At 42.3% G+C, this 16,250-nt stretch overlaps 1 protein-coding gene across 7 annotated transcripts in view; it reads right to left on the reverse strand.

Annotated features, from left to right (window-relative positions):
• The window catches only part of neto1l (neuropilin (NRP) and tolloid (TLL)-like 1, like), a 69,555-nt gene that overhangs the window by 39,703 nt on the left and 13,602 nt on the right, over positions 1-16,250 (reverse strand). For all 7 annotated transcript variants that reach the window (XR_006841381.1, XM_046370664.1, XM_046370663.1 and 4 more), the window contains exon 6: positions 15,928-16,176. Coding sequence is in view for 6 of the 7 variants with exons in the window: in XM_046370664.1 (XP_046226620.1) it covers positions 15,928-16,176 (249 nt within the window). In the remaining variant the exon portion in view is untranslated. The remainder of the gene's footprint in view (positions 1-15,927; positions 16,177-16,250) is intronic.

The following is a 16,250-nucleotide window of genomic DNA, read 5'->3' on the forward strand; positions in this document are numbered from 1 at the left end:
CAGCAAGATGCCCAGCGTGGTACTAAAAGACAGACGCAGCGTACAACCTGTCCACTGCAAAAGTGACAGGAATAACAGGCTGACACACAAAGAGTGACACAGGCGAGAAAAAACTGCTACTGGCTGTTGAGAAGGAGAGAGATGGAGGGGGTTTGGAGTAGAAGGAGAATAAGGAAGCAGCAGATAGCGAAGAAAAGGCAGGAGCTGTGGAGAAGGAGAAGTGAAAGGATACACACTATTAAACGGTATGGAGAAATGCGAAAAAGTATGTGATGGGAAGTGGGAAAAACAGAGTGTGACAGGAGCGGAGAGAGCTGGGGGGAAAGACGAACGTGAAGGACTGCGAGCTGCTTAAATTCGAGAGAGAGAGAGGTGATTAGTAGTGATGTGATGACAATGTGGACGAGTTTGTGTGTCTGTGTGTGTGCGTGCATGTGGCTGCTGATGAAGGATAGCTATCCGGCAAGAAAGGCAGAGAGGCAAGGAGGGGAGAGAGAGAGAGAGAGAGAGAGAGAGAGAGAGAGGGAGCGAGGCCGCCATCCTGGGAACAACAGGATCTGTCTCAGCAAAATAGAGAGGAGCAATCAATAACTATACAGTTAAGGTGTGTGTGTGTGTGTGTGTGTGTGTGTGTGTGTGTGTATGCACTGATGCACTGGGCTTTGCAGTTTGCTTGCACTGCATTTACACTGCTGCATTTTGATAGAAACATATGAATGTGAATGATGTCTGAATGTGTGCATGTTTGGCTGCAAATCTTTATCAATTGGTTAAAAACAAACAAACAAAAAAAATAGGTAACAATATCAACTCTGCCTTTGAAATAGATCCCCTAGATTCTGTTTTTTTTCTTTTTATTGTCTGACTAAGAGGGACATTTTACAGTTGTCAGCCTGCCTTTCCTTTAGCACCACTACCAGGCTAACATGTTTGGCTCTTGATGAAATTTGGAGATTTTTGTCAGAACCAAATGATGAAAAAGATGCATACAGAAAACACTACACCTACTTAACATCAGCATGTTAGCCTTGTCATTGTGAGCAAGATTTTTTTTTCTTTTTCATAATGAGGCATCATTGCCTTGCATATTCTTTGAATAAATTAATTTGTACTTTCAGAAAATCATATCAATTGATTAGGACAGTTTATGTTGCTTGCTTGGCTAAAAACTGAAGCACCTGGTCAACATGGGTCCTTTATCTCATCTGTAACCTCACTGCACATCAGATTACTAAAATCCATTTTTAGCTGATGCCCAGTCGTAATTAAAGAGCTCAATTTAAAGGTCCAGTGCATCGCATTTAGCAGCATCTAGCAGTCTGTTTGCAGACTGCAACCAAATGAAAACCCCTTGTCTTGCCTTTCCCTGCAGTGGCCGCTAAAAAGCCAATCTGCTACTACTACTGCAGAAACATGGCAGTGCAACGTGGCAGACCCCATGTTGTCGAAGCAAAACGATTTTTAGTTTCAGGCGATTATACACTTATAACAACGTAATTAGGAATATTAGATTTTATTTTATTACATTTCTGCCTGTAAATCCCCCTAAACTCTACACACTGCTCCTTTAAGAGTGGCAAAATATGGCTGCTGAGAAGATGTCACGATACAAGTCTAAGAGAACCATAATCAGCTTTATGCAAAAGTATGTTTCTGTGACCTGTGGGGAATGCAAAGTGCAATTCACATAATGGATGTTAATCCCTTGCATGGGTTTACTGTGCAAAGCTTCAATATTTATATTTTTATTATAAAAATAAAGCTTTATTACTGTCAGAAAAGTCTGCAAACATTAGTCTATGGCCACAGTCTCACACGTGCAAATATACAAATTCATGATGGATTAAAATGTGCCCACAGCTATCAAAAAGATGAATACATAGTGTACATACACTGAATTTATTTCTGTATGTAACCTTTGAAGTCAAATAAAATGGGGAGAAACACTCTGATCTCCTGGAGAGAATAACCCTGTTGGTCAGATTCACTGCAATCAAAAGGACCGTCTGTTTCTCAATGCATGTCAGGGGGAATTAAGACCCCTGAATGAGAAATCAAATCACACAGAATTTCCTTTCATCTTCTCTTGAATCGATAGCATGTCATAAAGTATGTTGGAGCAGGCCTCGCAGCATTCTGGCATAATCCACAGATGAGGATGAGTTCTTCTTCATTCTTTCACACAGTTTCAGATAGAAAGGAGTTTCTTGCGACACCTTTGAGCTTATTCTCGAAAATGTCAGGTTTCATCACAGTCACACTGACACACCACAATTAGTCTGTCTTAGGAGTATTTGTCCTTACAATACAAACATTTCCGTCATCCAATTTTGTCAATTTAGACTTTCTCCTGCTTGGGTGTTTGATGGATGTCCAGAGTAGTTTGGCAGTGGAGTGGAGACTAGGCTTTGATGTTCAGGCCCAGACTGTTACAGTATTCAGGTTGACTTTGATAAACCCCATTAGAGTGTCGCTATCTCCCCCTCTCCCCCTCTCTCCCTCCCATGCAAACACTTACAGACTACAAGCCCCAGAGGAACGGGTGTGAGGGCAAAAATACAAGGTTGCACAGACACTGCGTAAATATTGACTAAGTGAGTGAAGAACAGGAAGGTGGAGAGAATAAATAACCAGCATCATCTGCTTACAGAAAGGGCAGGAACATTGACTGAGATGACTGAGAATGAGTGGAGAAAGTCAGATAGTGGCAGTGGGTTGTGTTACAAAAGATCTACACATGCAATTTCAGGCTTTAGTTAGCATAAAAGATGGAGCGATGCATATCTCTGCATCACTGAAGACAGCTGGTCCTCTGAATGTGCAGGCTGGGCTGCAGTACGTGAACGTGAGCTTAATCATAAAAAAACGAATGATTCGTCAGGAAGTCGGGTGGAGGTCGGTACTCTACATGCACGCCAATGCAATGCCCCATTCACCACTCGCCACTATCTAAATTGAAAAGACTATTTATACCAACTTAGGGATCAGAAGTTAATGGAAGCAGTCATGCATCAATTGAGTTACATAAAAATGTCCGTCGGAAAAGGGTGAGATAACTACATCCTTTTAAAAGATTTTTAATTTTCTCAAATTGGCTTTTTGTGTCTGAAAGAGGGTGTACATGTGTGTGTGTATGTATGTGTGCGTGTGTGTGAGTGTGTGTGTGTGGTTGGAAGTTGTAGGCACATTACTGTGAGAGTTTGAATCGGAACAGAGAGATGTGCTAAAAGGCCCAGATGAAGATCTCGCTCGACTGTAATGAAACGCAGCCCTGTGGTACGATGGATACGATGGCCAGGTCGCTGCAGGTGCAGTTACAGAGGTGGGAAAGTGATGTGTATCTGTCATAAAACATGTACTAAAACCTTTGGCGTATGAGATGGACTCCTTGGCTAACACGCTTTGCCCTCATATAAACTGCATTGTCACTTGGTATCTAATACCTCTCATATAATCCCATCTGTTAGTTTATAGGAGAAAAATACGACAGTTTCTGTTGCCTCGCACATCTGAACCCCCGGCAAACTGTTGCCTCTAGCTGACGAAATCCCCCTCACATTTAATGAAATGAAAAACCAAACCCCAATCAAGATTACACTGAGAACACCCCAAAGGGATTTTGAGACATGTTGACAAAACACAAGCTGTGCCAAACAAATTAACACGACCCTCGCTGACAAAAAGCAGTGTAATTTTACTACACTACGCTTGGTTGGGAGACGCTGAACCACAATACCTGAAGCAGAACGAAATCCCAAAGAAAAGTGACCCTGCAAAGTCTTTCACCACATGTTTGTATTTTAACTAATTAAAATCAACAGCATGAGAGATTTAGCATCACACCTTTCTAACTGTTATGTTTTCCATTTTAACAGAGGCTTAATGAATTTAAAAACTCAACTGACAGCTCGGCAGCTGCTGTCATTGGTGCAGATCCCTTTCTGCTTAAGGACACACGTGGAGAGTTTAAGCCTCAAATAAAGTTTTAAAGGGGCCAAATGGAAGTTCAGCAGCATCTCATGATTGGCTGCACATTTCAACAAATAACTGACTGTGTTTGCATGTTGAGCGGCCCAGTGAGACGCTGTGCCCCTATTGGCTGGTTGAGGGGTCGTCCACCACAATGTGGAGAAGTTGTCGATGTGTTAAAAATCTGCTTCTGCCGGTGACCAGCTTTGCTATTCAGTATACATTATGTTATCATCTTTCTTTCTCTTCGCCGGAAAGCAATTAATGCTTGCAACTGCAGCAACTTAACGATAAAACGCCAGATATTTTAAAAAATACCCTTTGCTTCAGCCAGAGGAGTCAAACCACAGCTGTTTGACAAGCAGTGTGTCAAGAGATCCACCGCTAGGAGCTAACGCCTCACTCCAGGGCGAGTGCCACCAGCAAATGAATATTTAAGCCACACCAAAGCTCTCCTCTCCACACACTCAATTTGAGCATTTTCACTGAGCTTTTTCTACCACAATCCAAGTTTCCACAAAGCCTTGCCTCTTCAGAGGCACGATAAAGATCAATGAGTCAGACTTCCCTCCTGATCACAGTCAGTCTCTCCTATAAGCTACAAACACACAAGGAGTTTTATTTTTAGGGGGATTTAAACCTAAGCCAACCACCATCTCCCACATTTCTTTATTACTCTGTCTGATGAGTGACCCTGTGATTCTGTTTAAAGCCCTCTTAACGTGGCCTGTGCTGTAGTGAAATAATGTGAAGTGGAGATTAGCTCACGGGTGTGTGATTACAAACAAAATAAATTGTGTGGTGAAATGGCCTTTTGCATGTGGTTTTGGATGGAACGACAGTATTTTGCTCATCTTCGAACACCCAAGGAGAGCAAGTCAAAGCACTCTGAAATCATAAGAGAAGTTCATTTTACACAAAGAAAAATTACTTTCCTCTGTTATGAAAAACCAGTGCAGCCAGCACCCACACACATATTATCCCATCCTGTAACAAAGAGACAGAGAGTTAGAGAGCGGCTGTGAAATATCTAAAGTAAATCACAAGGTAAAGCTGGAAGACTTTTGAAATGCCAAGAAATAAAGTGTTGCCCAGAGGGCGACAAAATTCTGAGCCGAGCCCCACAGATTCAACCTAATCTTTTCTAATTTAAGAAAAAGAAAATGATGTCCTTGTGGCATACAGCTATCTAGGGAAAGGATGTTGATTTAAATCTCACTTGAATTCTACATCTTACCAGAAGAGCCCCAGAAGGATTATGCCTGAATATTTAAGATTGCTGTACATGACAAGGGTGGTTATGAAAAAGTGTTTTGAGAGAAAAGGACAAAATGTGTGCAGTACTGTACTGTACGTATATTCCACGAGAAGATAAATCTCACATTATTCAACTCCTCACTATTCTCTCTTCCTTATTATCACGCCTGTTCTTACAGCCAGCACATATACCAACATTACCTCTAAACCTCTACGCAAACCGGAGTTAAAAATGAAAAGGATTTTTTGATGTGAGGGTTCAGATAAGGAGCACTCAGTGGCCGTCCACTGCTTATGTCTGTGTTTGTGTGCAGGGATTAGGAGTAGCATACAGATTTGAGCAGTTTCCCCCAGCTAAAATCCAGCTTGAGTCAAGCCTTGGATGAGAAACTGTACCCTCCAGCACATAAGGACCCCAGAATAAGAGCAATGCTGTATTTTTGCATGTGCACCATTATGGCTAAAACAACTTTTCCCACCAATTAACTCAGCTGTTTACTCAGCAAGCGTGACTTTGGCAGGATGTTGTAACTGCAGATTTTCTTGAAAACAGATTCAGATTCAGCATTGTCAACAAACAACATCTCACAATTTTCTAAAAGTTACTTAACTGTAAACCTCACTACCCGGAATCATAACTGAATAAAAAAATAAATGGATGAATAATCTACCTTTTTTTTTTTTTTTTTTTTTTTGAGAAATTAAAGGATTTCCCAAAATAATTTGATTCCCCTGAGGCAGATCAGATACTTCATTATACAGAATGACTAAACAATCGTAGTGCAAGCATGAAAGAAGATAAAGTCAGCAAGTCTCTATTGCAGTCCTGGAGATAAAAAGCCAAACAACTGTCACAGAAAAACTGTTATCTAGTGTAGTAACGCGTATTTCATGCACAGAAATGTAAACATACAGACTGTTAGGGCAGTTTAAGCTGTTTCGAGGCTGTTTATCAGGAAGTGTGCAAATCACTGTGTGCCTCTGTGTATCATGAGCGGTCGTTTGTATGCATGCTAGGCATACAGGCTTATTAGAGGCCACAAGGTAAAAGCCAATTGGCATCTTTTATAGACGGTGGTGAGAAAAGCCAGTGTCAGCTCAATGAATATTCAGATAGAAGCAGAGCCTTGAGGGGACATGGAGCAGCCCCGGTCTTTTATCAGTCCTCCTCACAGCATGGCCATAACCTATTCACCACAATCCAAATCTTTCTCTGAATTGCTGAATTCTTCTTTCCGATCGTCTTTCTTTGTATCGCTCATATATACAGTAGTGTAGCTACGGGGTTCTTCTCGCTCTTTTCTGCCTCAGTTTCTGCCCTGGTGGTACATTTTCCTGCATAGGGGAATAATGAGTGCCAGCAGCGATGGGTGGCCACGTGCGTCGCATTGTATAGGAGTGCTGTGATTAATCGAGCTTGCCAAATGGAAAATGAAATGCCAGCAAGGCCATGCTGTTCAGCAGGCTGTTAGTGTTTGTTTGGGAGAGAATCAGAGATGAACACACATGATGGACTTTTTGACTTTTCCAGCTCTTTGCTCTCAGCACTGTGCCAGAAAGACTTCGGTCCAATGGAAGAGGATGGTCTTAACTGGCTTGCTGGACACCATTGATGTACAGTCAGTAGTCTGAAGAGGAAATAAAAATGTTCTCTCGGACCCCCTGCACCTCAATAATCACAGATGGATGAGCAATTCAAGCTCTGACAAGGACGAAAGAAGATGAAATGTGCAAGAAAAGCTAATGGAAAGCAACACCTCACGAAGAATGGGTTCATGTTTGTTATGTTGTCATCCTGACACTTCTTTCAGCTTTCGTGACTCAACATTTCAGAGCCAAGCAAATGTTTGACACCTTCAGCAAAATGGCTGAAAGTGAACTGAAACAACTGCATAGAACATCGCAATCTGTCGCACGCCTCCGGGAAACCAAATGTCACACAAACCTTTAGGAAGCCAAACAGTAAACATTTAAATCGAATCTGGTCTTTCCTGTAGGAACTGTTTAGCAGCCTGAGAGCTCACATGATGGATCCTCTGGGTGCAGTAGCAATCCTTTACACAGACGGAGACCAGGGGGATCTTTTTATGGAAAGTTTGGCCTGGCCTGAAATTCTGCCATTATGGTTATGAATGAGCTGCAAAAATCAGGCCTCACTTCATTACCACTTCTCCAAACCCAGCACAGATACAGACTGGTGGTGTAGACTCCAGGTTGAACCCTAAACAAAAACTATATATACATGATTTACTGAGAGAAGCTAGAGAGTCAGTTGTAAACCATAAACAACTTGTGATGGCTTTTCTATAAACTTAGAAAGGGGTAATGATATGCGTTAACCCTCTAAGACAGTCTCAACAGTGTATAAAGCAGGACAGCTGGTGATATGATCGGTGCTGCACTCGCATTTGGACCATCAGAAGGACCACCCATTTTTTTGTTGTCACTTCCTATAAGGGAGGATTATATATAGTTGGGGGCATCTGCTTGGATCCTCAACTGGTTTGTCATTCTGAAATGTTGTGAGGATTACTCAAAGTCCACATTTCATAATCCCATCATGGTCTTGCCCTCCTTCACTGTTGACATCGTTCTGCCAGGGGCAAAACAAAAGCTTGCCATTACCTATTAGATTACCCTGATGCCAAATGTGATTTAGGTCCCTTTGAAATCTGCTCTTAGATGATAAGCTGGGAATGCAGAGTCCAATCCACTGCCAAAAAGGATGTAAGAAAATGGGAAAGGAAGAAGGGGGGGGGTAATGAAAACAGAGCATTCATCATTCATACTCCTTTTGAGGCAGTTATTAGGCTTTTTATCCCTGTATGTTAATGCAGGAAATCCCTAAGGAAGTATCCTACTGATGAGGAGATGAAAACAAAAGCAAAACTCGTTAAGCATGGAAAGCAATCTGCTCTGTGATGTCCTTCGAAATTAGAGGTACAAATCAGGAGCGATGAGCAAACAAAACTCATTCACCTTCAAAAGATGAAAAGACCTTTTCAATCAACTCTTAAGAGAATAATTCCCAAAGACGTTTTCGATGGATTGAAGCCTTAATGTGTCCAGAGATAAAATGCACAGCTCAATCTCATAGCTGCCTAATACAACATAATGGAGAGAGTCAGGCTCTCAGCATGACAGCTAAGGATCCACCGCGGTGATAGGCTAATGAAACAAAGAGCCCTAGGCGAGCTGAGGAAGGGAGCAGAGAGAAAAACACACACACACACACACACACACACACGACAACAACGACAACCCAGCAAATTTCCAATGCAGTTCTGTGAGCAAAGACCATATGCATCCTGTGTATAATGCAGCAAACACTGTGTGAATGCACAAGAGACAGCTCCATTGTAGATGTAGCACAGGAAGGACATGGGAGTTTGAATAGGAAGGCAGCCAAGATTCAGTTACAGATTGGAAAGATGCATGGTGTAGACAAACACACACAGCATACTGTACTTGCATGCGGGTGTTGATACATATGGTGCATGTGTGTGTACAGTAGATAGACACACATACACACACAAGACATCCTTCACTCCCAAATGCTCAAACCAACAACAGCAACAAATAAACCCAGCTTGGTTTACATTATTGCAGACTTCAGCTACAACAGAGAGGTGCCCTGACCCCCACAGCATCTGTAGCCGAACAGCAGGCCTGGCTAACAAACCGCCACAGAGGATGGAGGCAGGAGGCAGGCAGAGCCACGGATTGATCTGCGGGGTAATTGGCTGGGAACGGCTGAAACAGCCAAAGGACATGAATATCATCCACCCGGTTGGACGGAGAGTTAAGTTCCATGGGGCGATAAACTCTGACTGGTTGTCCCCTGAGTGAAGGCTTGTTGTCTGATAAGCTGGCAAACATTTTGTGCCGCGTCCTCTCTGCTGAGCAGGAAGGAGCAAGGTGTGAAATCAGAGGTGGAGCAGGAGAGGAGTCAGGTAGAGTCGAAGTGGGGCAGAAAGAGAATAAAGAAGCACACACACACACACACACACACACACACACACACACATACACACACTAGGAAAAAGCGACACAGGAAATCCATCCACACATCTTTGAGAGGTTTGCAGCTAACAGACTTGTGGCTACTGACAACTCACAGGTCTGGTTGGTTAACCACTGTAGCTGGCTTGCTAATTCCTAACATGCTCGCCAGCCAGGAACATGCTATGGATGACCAGTTTTTGCTAATTTCTGTTGTTTATTGGGGTCAACATTTAGTGGGAACAAATCTGAAGAAAGAAGGTTTTTTCAGTAATTTTACTGTCTGCTGTTGTTTTCTCTTCCAAATAAGTTTGGATAAGTTGGAAGTTTGTTTGAAAACCTGAATGATCTTGACTGCTTGTGTCTTTTTTTTTTTTTTTTTGCTACATTCACAGTTCCTTGCTATTGAGGTGTAAAGTACAATGCTATTATTGCAGACTGAAATGATGAGAAAACTATGGGGGGGTAAAGCTGAAACCTTCAATGTGGACGCTGAGCCGAATTTCCTGGCGCAGCGCAGATAGCCTTTAAAATATGTATGCCTGGATGTCTCCCTTCACATGCATCTGCTGCATAACACAGAGAGCATGAGCCAGGCATGTCAGAGAGAGAGAGAGAGAGAGGCAAGGAGAGAAGAAAAGAGGCAGTGTTAGCCGAGAAAACGAGAGACAGAGAGATGAGTGAGGGGAGCGAGGGTGCGATCGACCTCTTTCACAGCTGCGAGAGGTGTGCCTGCAATGCTAACTCACTCCATCCATCTCGTTTTGCTAAAACAGAGGCAGAGTGGAGGGAAGGGTGTCTTCAGCTGAGCTCAAACACAGCAAGTGCCATTCTTCCTCACCACACACGAGCGCAGGAGATCCTTTTTGTTTTAAATGAGACTGATGTGTGCGGCCAGAACTCAAAAACACATGAGCTACTGCATGGGAAAACCAAAAGAGAGAGATTTTTCTTAAAAATACACATTTCTTGTCTAAACCACTATTGGCTTTTCTTTTTACAATGAAATGAGTCACACATAAGAGCAAACCAACACTCTGAGTAAACTACACCAACATATTTTCCCCAGCAGAGAAAACACAGACATGTAACAATCAGAGAAACAGTAGGCAGCGCTGAACAATCAGGGAGGAAACTGGATAAAGTGAGTTGCACATGGGGAGCAATAATGGCAATAAGCATTAGAGCAAAACATTGGAAGGAAGATTTTTTTGTAATTAATGAGGAGTTACTGTATATAAGCAGCTCATTCAAGCAAACACACTCACACACACACGCACTCTGAGATTTTGGGAGGACACCGCAAAATACACCACAGGAGATTTCTCTCTCCATTTCTCCTCATGAATTCCATCTACCTATCCTCTGTGCTCCTTTGTGAATCTGAACCTCTACCATGGAAAATGAAATTTTACTCCCAGTGCCTTAGGTGCTGTACCAGTGTGGGATGAAGTTTTGACAGTGTTTTTATTGGATTTAGGTCAGGAGGTATCCCAAGAGAAAAAGCAAGACCAGATATCACAAGCTCAGCTCCCACTACAAGACACCTATTTAAACTACCGTACGTGTCATGATTCAGCAAGTGCATGGTCTTTTTCTCACCTAGAAATTGCAGAGGTTTCTGTTAGCAGTTCAGAAGAACATTTACATGTTTTAGGATTTTTAAAAATCTACCAATGACAGCCGACAATTGGCCCCGTCGTCCAATCAGTGGATACTGAAAACTGATGTTACTGCGTTACTCGTGAGCTCATGTTCAAAGCTTCACTGACAGTTCTTCACCATCCGAGTTTACCATTCTTATCAGTAAGTAGATAACATGATGTGAAATAAAGAGAAATACCACAACTTATCAAAATAGATATTAGTGTGCATTTGTTTGACTCTTCTGTTGTTCCAAATCTTGTAAAACATTGTCAGAATATGAGCCCATGTCGGACTGTCCACATCTCACTGACTTTTAGCTACTGCTGTCTCAACACAGTAAATGAATGATAACTTGCCTTCTGCCAATCTGGTGAATGTCAGTGTATTCGGAAATATCATTCTGAGAATTCAGTGGATGCAAGTGAACCGAAAGCGACTCAAACATTTAAATGTCGGATGTTGCCACTGGCAAATGACTTTGGAGGCACATGTGAAACCGGGAAGTTGCTTAACTTTTCTGTCCAACCCCGGCAGTAATGCTGCGGAAGTCAGTTCCCTCCAAGAGCACAGAGTCGATCTCTATGGCTCAATTTTCAATTTTCCAGTTTGAGCCCATCTAGGTTCAATCTCATGGCCCTGCCTCTTTTATGATAGGCCAATATATCCTATTTCAGCTATAATCTTATATGACTCATTTCAGTGAAAGAAAAATCTCAGGACAGATAGACCAACTTATATCCCTTAAATCAATCAGTGTCATCTTGATCATGGATTCATTAGTCATGGCCTGAATACTAGCAGTGGTATTCAAGATACCTTAGGTAACATATGAGGCTGAATTGCATGTTGATCAGTTTCCATTTCACCATTTCATTCCATGAGAGAAAAATCGGGTTCAGTTTTTTTTACTGGGATGAATATCAGATTGTGATCGGCACAAATTTGTATAATTTTCTCGTTTAAATTATAAATGTTAGAGCAAAGGTCCAAGCAACAAGGTCCAATCATATCACAAGTCCTTGGATCGAGGAAATGCACAAATACTGCCTGAGTCTCCATATAGCTGCGTCTGCCTCACCAACAGGTCTCGGCTCTTCAAACAGCCAGCGATCAGAGTGCAGGGAGCAAGAGGAGGAGAACTTGCAGCTTTTATTTGCTCTGGCTTTGGCTTAAGGTGCCAAAAGACCACTTAATCTACCAGTCCACAGGGTTCTAAGGTCACGGCACCCGAGAAGACTGGAAAAGCAGAACGCTGCTCAAATCCCCAACAGCCCTGCATGCTCACATACACACAGAAATACACACTGCTGCACATGCTGTATTCGACTATTCCACCTGCAGTGCGATATTACATGTCAGTACTCCAAGGCTGCTTCACAGGTGCATTGTTTCTGTATCACCACACTGCTACACTTAGCTCAGTGACTCATTATCACTCAATTTCAAATACATTTTAGGTAAAAGGGCATGAGATTTCCATCCTTGACACGAGGATGTGATGGCTCCCGGTTGCTCTTTATGCTGCTTCAAAGTGGCAATAAGATAACATCTTGAGGTTGAGTGGTTTGCATTGCAGTTTTTTTTTAAACTCACTATCAATATGTACTTGAAGAAACTGTTTAGTAATTCATTTTCTTGCAAAGAACTAGATGAGAAGACACCACTTCTATGTCTGTATAGCAAAAGTAAAGTCACCACCAACAGCCAGTTAGCTTAACTTAGCTTAGCATAAAGACTGGAAACAGAACAGGCCCCATTTACCAATTATTAACCATTTCATTCAGTGGTTACAACAGCTTACATTTATTGATGTTTTGTTTTGTTTTTCTCTTTTATGGCCATAAGCAGAAAGGGATGGCAGCTTCATCTGTGACTGACTGTGTTCACTGGTCAATATTGTAGCGACATCAGCAAGTATCATATTGTTGGATGGCATCTAATACAGTGGGCTGCATAAGCTGTGCCTGTGAGTCACCTGAGAGTCAACATCCACTTGGTGAGCAGAGGTATTTTCTGACCACAGTGTAACGTATGCTCAGTCAGTCAGTTAACTGAAGTGAGTCACACGTGCAGCCTGCCAGATGGACTCCACGGCTGAGGGTTTTCTGCTCTGACACTTACAGGTGCAAGACAGTCTCATCGTTCAAAGTGTGTTTTTATAGCCGAGTTAATTCAACAGGAAACAGCTGCACGTGTGATTTTAAATTATTTGAAATATCATAAGTGTTTAAAATATTTAGAAGCTCCGTGATCGTTTGAATCGCATCACTCTGGCAGCCAAGTTCATTTAGTCACTGTTTTGAGTTGATCTCTAGTGTCTCTTAAATCAGCAGTTCTTACTTCCTCTGATGCCACATGACATGAAGTGCTCCACTGAAGTACCTCAACATATAATACGACACCGGATATTGTGAGATTCCAGTCGCTGCTCCTTCATTCACTGGCTGTACTAACCCACATTAGTCATCAAGAGCACAAAGCTCTGAAAGGACACTGGCAGAATGTGAAGGAGAGGCATAAGAGTTTTTATCTCTCTGCTCCTAAAATGACTGAGCAAAGAGAGTAAGAGGAGCTGATTCATGTGTGATTCTTTGTTGCCTCCTCTTTTCCCTCTCTCATTCATCAGATGAGGGCTGTATGAATTAGCATGGTTAGCAGAGCAGCTGCAGATGTGAGACTCTACTCCCATTGCCAGATTTCAGGGTATCAAGTTGAGTGAATTCAGGACTTTTATCTTCTTTAATTATGTAAATCATATGCCACAGATATTTCCTATCAAGTCGTGAGGCACAGCTTTTTTCTTTCCTCTCGGCAAATTTTCAATGAGACTCCTGAGAGAAGCAGACAGAGGAAACAATACTTCAAATGCGCATTACAGAAAATGCAGTCTGGATTCTCTATCTCTCTATCAACACAGGAAATAATAAATCCTTCCTGTGTAGTTACAGTAGTGATGCAATGATGTACTGTACTTCAATTTGTATTCACATTTGGGATGACAGTTTTGCAGACTGTCCCTCACTTCATTAGGAACGCCATGCAAATGGTTATATTCACAGTTTTGTTTGTTTTCTTTCTTCCGAAACCACTCTTAGTTCGGTCAATAAGAAGCAGTCGCTGACACGTGCAGCTGGTCAGCTGTGTGAAAGTTTGGTTCATGCAGGCTACTGTCTAAACAAACAAGATGCAGTGCTAATTAGTGAGCTTTGAATTCAGACACAACATGAGGTGAGCTGCATCCAAAATCAACAGAATGACGCAATGGGCACAATTAGCCTCGTGCAGTGTAAACCGAGGTGAAGGACTGTTAACATGACTGTACTTTATAAACATACAGAGACACGTACACACTATCCTGGACTGCACAAAAGGTCCAATGGTCAAATCAGTTGGCTTAAACCGGATGCAGGCAGGAATGACCCCGAAAGTTGTTCATTTAAGCCTGATGCGGCTTGATCAGGAGATGCAACCTCAGAATGGGGTTTCAAACTTTAAACTTAAGAACAAACGTCAGCTACGCAATGATGAATTTCAACATGAGTACAGATATGTACACTGCGCATTACTTGTACATGTTAAAAGTACAGCAGAGGAGGTGCTGTTAGGAGAGAGGTGAGAGGTGCTGTTTGGCTGACTTTGTTACACTACAAATCCAGCTAGCTTTGTGCTAAGCTAAGCTAAGCGACTGCTGTCAGTAGCTTCATTTTCACTGTGCAGATGAGAGCGGTACCCATGTTCACATGTTAACTGCTGGCAAAAGAGAGATTTAGAATATTTAATTAATCCTTTAGTGGTAGCATAGTTAGCATTTTCTGGTAAAGGCTTAGCCACTACGCTTTAGGCCTGCTGCTCAGTTTGCTCACCAGGTCACACATTTAACACATTCTAAATGGAAAACCTGAACTCAGAGCAGACCGAAAACCTGCAGCAGCAGCAGGAGAAGAGATTCATAGCTCAGCAGGCTCCTGTAACACAGAGCACATCCATGCCTGACACTCCCCTTCAGATTCGCGTCCATTCACGCTTTCCTGCCACTTTTCTCACAAGAACACAGCTACAGCAGTTTTACCTTAGTGTAGTTTTACATTAATTTGTTTTGACAAATCTCAGAAACGTAGCTGCACTTCTGTTTAACAATCCATGGTATCAAGTCCTTCACTTTATCCCTCACCTCTGTAAATTTTACTGCTATTGACCTCACTTCTTCACTGCAATTTCCCTTGAAGAGCCTCAACATCCTGATTTCTTGATAACAACACACGCATAGGTGCTTTAGAGATAAATCTGTGGTCCCTCTTCACCTTGATAGCTTTCTTTTCAATAGCCTGTTGCCAGAGGCATGTTTTTCGAATGAAAGGTCGATGTACTGCATAAGTGTTCATCATATAAACAATGACACACTCAAATCTCCAGTGGTAAAATTTCCCTGAAGGTGCAGTGGATGTGTGGAGACAAACTGCCATACTGTTCACTGTTTGTGTTTCCTGGTACTGTGCTTTTCAAGCCTAAAACACAGTGAAAAAGTTGACAGCGTTATTAAACCCAGTCAAGTGCAGGTGAAGGAAGATCAAATCACGCTTGTGCCTTGATTTCTTGTCATCAAACCTCACGCTGCTTCAGTAATGGGATCTCATCTGAAGATGAGGCAAATTAAGAAAGCCAAGGTTTTACACATAACGTCACAACTGTGTTCGACAATACCGATTAGTTTGCTACACTCGCTATGCCTCTTCCAGAGAGGAGCGGAGCTGCTGAACTGCATCAAAATCTGACACTGCTCCACATCCCTCCAGATACAGAGAGAAAAATAACAGCCTTGCCAGTCACAAGTGTGTCCCAGCCAATGACAGTATATTGCCAATGGAAATACTGAGTGTGTGCAGACAGACAATCAATAAAACTGCAAGAAGCTCCCACAAGGATGAGCTCCCTGGATGATGTTTGTTATTCATTTGGAGCCTTGCTGTTAGAGCTATAAAGCACAGATGTACTTACAGAGAGAGAAATGACTTGACAAGAGCTGCAAGGCAAAGACAACTACAAAAAATGTACCTGCAGTGAAGTTGTAACTTGCCGAAAAGCCCACCGCTTCCAGTTCCCCATCTGTAACAAATTTTATCCACAGGTATCGGCCACTACTCCTGATATCGGGTGGGCTGTGCTGACCGCAGTACCGTCCGAGCATTGGGGAGAAGCCAAAGGGTCCATCCCGAACCTCAATGTTGTCAAATTTACATTCCCAAGAGGACTCGATTGAATAATTCTCCTCAAAGTGCAGATCGATGCACTGCCTTGGGGGCGCTGGAAGACACAATGAAAATAATTACCACGTAGCACAAAGCAAGGAGTTAAATATTAGCTGTGCTTTTGTTGAT

Source organism: Scatophagus argus, chromosome 18, assembly GCF_020382885.2.
Source record: "Scatophagus argus isolate fScaArg1 chromosome 18, fScaArg1.pri, whole genome shotgun sequence".
Classification (NCBI taxonomy): domain Eukaryota; kingdom Metazoa; phylum Chordata; class Actinopteri; family Scatophagidae; genus Scatophagus; species Scatophagus argus.